The sequence below is a fragment of the Megalobrama amblycephala genome, linkage group LG17 (assembly GCF_018812025.1).
Source record: "Megalobrama amblycephala isolate DHTTF-2021 linkage group LG17, ASM1881202v1, whole genome shotgun sequence".
NCBI lineage: Eukaryota > Metazoa > Chordata > Actinopteri > Cypriniformes > Xenocyprididae > Megalobrama > Megalobrama amblycephala.
Window position 1 is genome coordinate 38,910,843 of NC_063060.1, and position 7,336 is coordinate 38,918,178.

Sequence of the window (7,336 nt, forward strand, 5' to 3'; positions counted from 1 at the left end):
AGTTTTTAACGCGGCGCGTCAAACCAAAAAAACGAACCCGAGGCGTTTTTTTAAAAAATGACGCTTTTACGCCTCGCGTTTTTCGCGTCGGTGTGCACACTCACATTGGCGTCTGTTGTTTAGTCACGAGGCGTTAAACGTCGGCGAAAATCGCGCGCGATATTCGTCCCGGTGTGAACAGGCCTTAAGAGTGAAAGAGAGGGAGAAAACAATACGGGACGTAACAATGCTGAACCGATTTAGTAATGAAATGCAGTTCAAGGATAGATTTAGCAGCGATCTCAACACAACTTCAAAATAATTTCCATTGACAATCCAGGATGTGTGTGTGTCTGACTCTGCTGTGTACTACTGTGCTCTGAGGACCACTGTGACTCAAACACACTCAACACACACACAAAAACAGAGGAAGTGCTCAGTTATATGACAAAGTGTAAATCCACATGCTGTTGACTTCTGCCCCACAACAATAACATGCATATCATTTCAAAAAGTAAGAATGTAAAATTATTTAGTGCTGTGTAAAGTGATTTCATCCACTCATCACTATACATTTTAGTTTTACTTAATGTGACGAAAAATTCTTCATATTTGAGACCCTGTATAAAAATGATTATTTCTTGACATGCATGAGCAGATATTACATTTATTCGATTAAACTTAATTCTTGGTTTTAAATTGTGTGTATATGTGAGGATTGTTTATGGCATCAGGATGAAAAGGGAGGAGTTTAACATCTCAGATGATCTTGTTAGTTTTGCTAGACTGTCACAAAGCTCAGTCCTGCTGCAGTGAACACACACATGTACAATGATACTTCACTCAGTCATTCTGATCTCTGCCTTGGCATGTAAGTGCATTTGTGTATGTTTTGCACGCATGTGCATTTCTAATTTGAGAATATATATACATTTTCAAATAAATGTTCTCTTCTTAAATGCTAAATGAACTTTTTATTTAATTGAAAATATTTATTACATCCTAAATGTAATATAATTGTTAACTATCTTTTGATGTTCTCTATGTATACAAAACTAAAACTATTTGAAAGTTAAAAGTTGTTATTTTGCTCTTTTCAGGTGTGAGTTTTGGAGATGAAATCACACCAGACAGCACTGAAGAGTCTGCTGCAGAGGGTTCAACTCTTACATTATCCTGCAGTTATTCATCTGCATATTCACTTCTCTGGTACCGTCAGTATCCCGGATCAGCTCCTGAATTTCTTGTGCTTATAATGGAGGGTGTGAAAGACACTAAGGCATCTAAGGTAGATCCCAGATTCTCTACTAAGACCAGAAAAGAAAAACAAGCCACAAAAGAGATCAAACGTGTGGATCTGATCATCTCCTCTGCTGCAGTGTCAGACTCTGCTCTGTATTACTGTGCTCTGAGGCCCACAGTCACAGGAAACACAAGAACACTGTACAAAAACCTGAAAAGGCATAACTAAAATGATGCCTTTCTAAACAGATTGAAGCACATAACAATCGAAAGAATCACATTCTGCCAATTCAGACACAAAACAAAACTCTGATGGAACACATTCAAAGATCCATTTATATAATAAAATAAAATGTGCAAGGAGAAAAAAAAAAACAGTATGCAGACTTTATTTTCTTTGGAGGAAACTACTAAAATTAAACTTGGTTTTGTAATGCTTTTTAGGTTACCATATGCACCACATATTACGCATATATTATCAATATATGATCAAGCCTCATTACAGGATCATTAGCTCCTCCTCTTCTATTTACAAAATAACAGATATCTCATTTACAGATTACTCGTTTGTTCATTTATTTGTCTATACAATAAAAATGAGTCAAAGCTGGAATAGGCATCTACATAAAAAGGCTTACATGAGAACATGTTCCTGAAAATCACAGCACCCCCACCCTGACTGAAACTTTTAGAGCAGCTAAGATAGTTGCATTTCATAGCGGTGAGTTCAGATACAGAGAACTTAGATCATCTGGTGCAAACCATGTTCAACAGAAAGGTTTTGTTTGTTACAGATCGTTCATTTATTAAAGCCATTTTAATTGGCACCACATCATTTCACATAATTACATATTTTCCCCATATCACAGCACTTTTAATATTATTGACTCATTAATCATTCATATTTGCTTTTAAGCAAAATCATCTGCTAAATAAATAAATATAATTATGTATAATTTCTTGCAGTTGCAAAAGTTTTCCTGTAGGCAATGGCAGAGCGAAAACATGAGAAGCGGAGCATCACATTGAAAGCAGGAAGTTCCAGCGTGTTTATGAGTGAAACTGCAGAGACTCGCAGTAACACAGAGCTACAGCTCAAGCACGGAGAACATTAATACACAATTCATATGACTGAGTAAACATGGAAAAACACCTGTTTCTGATTTTATTTCTGACTTCCGGTACAGAAATATATATATATATTTTTTTTTATTCCAGTGGTCAGAAACATCCAAATGAGATTTGTGAAATTTTGTGCAACTTGACTCTCAAATTATTTTGTTTCTTTGTTTTAGGTGTGATGACTGCAGACAAGATTGGGCCAAATAAAGAAGCTCTCGTCATAAAGAAGGAAGGCGAGATTGTGACACTCAGCTGCTCATATGAAACAGACAGCAGTTATGTCAGACTTTACTGGTACAGACAGTATCTTAATGGAGAGCCTCAGTATTTATTATATAAGGCGGCACGATCAAGTAGTGGAAGTGGGAGCCCCTCTGATCGCCGCTTTCAGTCGACTACATCTCAAACATCCACTGAACTCAAGATTAATGGTGTGACTCTGTCAGATTCAGCTCTCTATTATTGTGCTCTAAGAGTAGCAGCCCAGTGATACAAAGACTATGTGAAGCTGTACAAAAACTCAAATTCATTTTTCCCTTTGATCTCAAGCCACTTCAAACCCACAATCTATAATTCACATGATATTATTACACCAGTGGAAACACCTGTGTGTGGTTACAAATGACAGTTCAAGTTATAAAGCCAAAAAATAGAAAGAAAAAAGAGGTGAAAAGAGGTCAAAATAACAGATAAACAATGCATATGCTATTAGATATGTAACATCCCACATGACTTTAGTACATCACAACTTGATGAATGTGATTAAACATTACATTATCATCTGATATCTCCTCTGCTTGAGTCTGCCTGAAAGAGTCTGATCAATCCAATAAATGTCATTTTACTTCTGATTAATTGATTCTGACTTTAGTTACAGTGTTGAATTATTTCACAACATTGGCTAATGTTGCATTTTGTGGATTGTTATTAATATGCAAAACCATTAACCATAATAAATGTGGACATATATCACAAACAATATAGGATATATATATATATATTAAAATTAAATAAACTTTGAAACCTAGATGATGGCAGCATGAAAATATGTCATGTTGTGTAATGTCCAGCTCAGCAAATGTATTAAAAAGAATTCCTCATCATTCCTCAAATTATTATATAAGGCTGAACCTTATAAAGAATCTAAAACGACTAAGAGAAACAGAGACATTTGACTGAAAAATCACATTATCCTCTCACCTGACTACTTGTTTTGATTGTAATAACATTTTACACAGTCATAGGACATTGCGCTCCATCATTTATATAATTTTAAAAAATCACAAATGATTTCAAACGTTACAAATGAACTTCAAAAGTGAGGTGTTTAATACACTAAATTCACCAGCAGGGGGAAGCATCCCTTAAATTCTTGTGCAGTTGCTGAAAATAATCAAGAGAAGCTAAAGAGAGATTCACCATAAGGAGAGACTCACATTAGTTGTTTTTCTCTCACTCTCTTCAACTCAGAGCAACAATGACAAAATGGGTGATTATTGCTCTTTTCTTCACGGCACATGATTTAGGTAAGAACAGTCTTTCATCATTTACACTTTATTTATTTGAGTAACTGTAAATGATTGTAAATTCATGTCCATCTCTTCCAGTCTGCTGGGGACAGGACAGTATTGATCAGCCTTCAAGAGAAGAGACTTCTGCTGAGGGAAATCAAGTGACTTTATTGTGTAATTATACCCTCATGAGCGCTGCAAATGCTTATCTCTTCTGGTACAAACAGCTTCCAAACAGATCACCAACATTCATTCTGAGTGAATCTTCCATTGAGAAAGGAAAGACAGAGCCTGAATTTAAGGAGAGATTTCATGCAGAACTGGATTCCACATTAGGATCAGTTCCTCTGATGATCCAGGATGTGTGTGTGTCTGACTCTGCTGTGTATTACTGTGCTCTGAAGCCCACTGTGACTCAAACACACTCAACACTCACACAAAAACATGCAAAATAAATAAAAACTCTCCAACTTTGCCAAAGCAACACTAAACCATTAGAAACATATTATAAAATCATATTTCATGAAGTGATAATCCTATCAGTAATAATAAACAATAAATAATGTGCTCTTTGTGCAGTTCAACTCAAGCAGGGCAGATCTACAGTATTTAAATTGTTTTCATTATTTTTCTTTCTTCAGTTTTAACAGAGTGCAGTTCAATATGATCCAGAATGTGTTGGTGTATTTGGTTTTTAAGCAGCACATATAGGTCTCCATCACACACTCTCTGATTTCTTTCTTTCAAGGCTCTTGTTCTTGTGTTCAAAACTGTCACTTCCAACCAATCACCTGCATCTGAAGCAAAGATGAAGACACTGAAGACACACCTCTTCTGTGAGCTCTGAACTAAAGCATTAGCATCGGAGCACAGAGAACATGAACAGATCTGTAGAAACATGGAAAAACACCTGTTTCTGATTTTATTTCTGACTTCAGGTACAAAATGATTCACTTTATTCATTCTAGTGATGCAGAAAAACAGTGTAAGAAATATTTTTTTTATGCAACTTGACTCTTTCTCTGAAATTTCCTTTGTTTTAGGTGTGATGACTGCAGACAAGATTTGGCCAAATATAGAAACTGTTATAAATAAGGAAGACGAGACTGTGACCCTCAGCTGCTCATATGAAACAGACGGCAGTGTTGTTTATCTTTACTGGTACAGACAGTATCCTAATAGTGAACCTCAGTATTTAATATTTAAACCTGCCCGATCAGCTACTTCAAGTGGAAGCCCCTCTGATCCTCGCTTTCAGTCGACTACATCACGAACATCCACTGAACTCAAGATTAATGGTGTGACTCTGTCAGATTCAGCTCTCTATTATTGTGCTCTAAGAGCTGGAGCCCAGTGATACAAAGTCTATGTGAAGCTGTACAAAAACTCAAATTCATTTTTCCACTTTGATCTCAAGCCACATCAAACCCACAATCTATAATTCACATTATAATAAATTATAATACAATTACACCAGTGGAAACACCTGTGTGTTGTTACAAATAACATTTAGTTCAAGTTATAAAGGCAATTGAAAGAAAAAGTGAAAAGAGATAAAAAATAACATTTTGTTGATTGCTATTAATATGCAAAGCATGCAATCCTAATAGATGTGGACATATTGTATATCAAACAATAAAACATAATTAAATTAATTAAAAATAAAAATTACATTGTAAAAACCTGTTAGATGCTGGCACATATTATATATATATGTAATAGTTGAGAATAACAAAGTTAATCGAGAATTAAGTGTATTAGAAGTATAAACCGATTCCAAAAAAGTTGTGACACTGTACAAATTGTGAATAAAAACAGAATGCAATGATGTGGAAGTTTCAAATTTCAATATTTTATTCCGAATACAACATAGATGACATATCAAATGTTTAAACTGGGAAAATGTATCATTTTAAGGGAAAAATAAGTTGATTTTAAATTTCATGGCATCAACACATCTCAAAAAAGTTGGGACAAGGCCATGTTTACCACTGTGTGGCATCCCCTCTTCTTTTATCTCTTCTATAACAGTCTGCAAACATCTGGGGACTGAGGAGACAAGTTGCTCAGTTTAGGAATAGGAATGTTGTCCCATTCTTGTCTAATACAGGCTTCTAGTTGCTCAACTGTCTTAGGTCTTCTTTGTCACTTCTTCCTCTTTATGATGCACCAAATGTTTTCTATGGGTGAAAGATCTGGACTGCAGGCTGGCCATTTCAGTACCCGGATCCTTCTTCTATGCAGCCATGATGTTGTAATTGATGCAGTATGTGGTCTGGCATTGTCATGTTGGAAAATGCAAGGTCTTCCCTGAAAGAGACGACGTCTGGATGGGAGCATATGTTGTTCTAGAACTTGGATATACCTTTCAGCATTGATGGTGCCTTTCCAGATGTGTAAGCTGCCCATGCCACATGCACTCATGCAACCCCATACCATCACAGATGCAGGCTTCTGAACTGAGCGCTGATAACAACTTGGGTTGCCCTTGTCCTCTTTAGTCCGGATGACATGGCGTCCCAGTTTTCCAGAAAGAACTTAAAATTTTGATTCGTCTGACCACAGAACAGTTTTCCACTTTGGAAAATGTCATGTTGTCCATTTTAAATGAGCCTTGGCCCAGAGAAAAAGCCTGCACTTATGGATCATGTTTAGATATGGCTTCTTTCTTTTTTGAGTTTTAGCCGGCAACGGCGAATGGCACGGTGGATTGTGTTCACCGACAATGTTTTCTGGAAGTATTCCTGAGCCCATGTTGTGATTTCCATTACAGTAGCATTCCTGTATGTGATGCAGTGCCGTCTAAGGGCCCGAAGATCACAGGCATCCAGTATGGTTTTCCGGCCTTGACCCTTACGCACAGAGATTGTTCCAGATTCTCTGAATCTTTGGATGATATTATGCACTGTAGATGATGATAACTTCAAACTCTTTGCAATTTTTCTCTGAGAAACTCCTTTCTGATATTGCTCCACTATTTTCACCGCAGCATTGGGGAATTGGTGATCCTCTGCCCATCTTGACTTCTGAGAGACACTGTCACTCTGAGAGGCTCTTTCTATACCCAATCATGTTGCCAATTGACCTAATAAGTTGCAAATTGGTCCTCCAGCTGTTCCTTATATGTACATTTAACTTTTCCGGCCTCTTTATTGCTACCTGTCCCAACTTTTTTGGAATGTGTAGCTCTCATGAAATCCAAAATGAGCCAATATTTGCCATGACATTTCAGAATGTCTCACTTTCAACATTTGATATGTTATCTATATTCTATTGTGAATAAAATATAAGTTTATGAGATTTGTAAAGTATTGCATTCCTTTTTTATTCACAATTTGTACAGTGTCCCAACTTTTTTGGAATCGGGTTTGTATTAGAAGTATTAGAAGTTTCTTCTAATAATATACACAAGTACAATAACAATGTCAAGCGGTCTGTCCAGAATTAGTTTAGTTCATCGAATTGAAATAAACAGTCAGTGT

The 7,336-nt window shown here is 36.3% G+C and overlaps 3 gene segments (V, D, J or C); all 3 read left to right on the forward strand.

Moving 5' to 3' along the window:
- Positions 1 to 729: 729 nt before the first annotated feature.
- Positions 730 to 2,029, forward strand: LOC125249953. The segment is given in 2 exon segments: positions 730 to 850; positions 1,080 to 2,029. Coding segments are annotated over 2 exon segments (411 nt in total).
- Positions 2,030 to 2,163: 134 nt separating this feature from the next.
- LOC125251426 lies at positions 2,164 to 3,395 on the forward strand. The segment is given in 2 exon segments: positions 2,164 to 2,402; positions 2,517 to 3,395. Coding segments are annotated over 2 exon segments (357 nt in total).
- A 1,091-nt stretch (positions 3,396 to 4,486) lies between these two features.
- Positions 4,487 to 5,276, forward strand: LOC125250258. The segment is given in 2 exon segments: positions 4,487 to 4,792; positions 4,898 to 5,276. Coding segments are annotated over 2 exon segments (354 nt in total).
- The last annotated feature ends 2,060 nt before the right edge of the window (positions 5,277 to 7,336 follow it).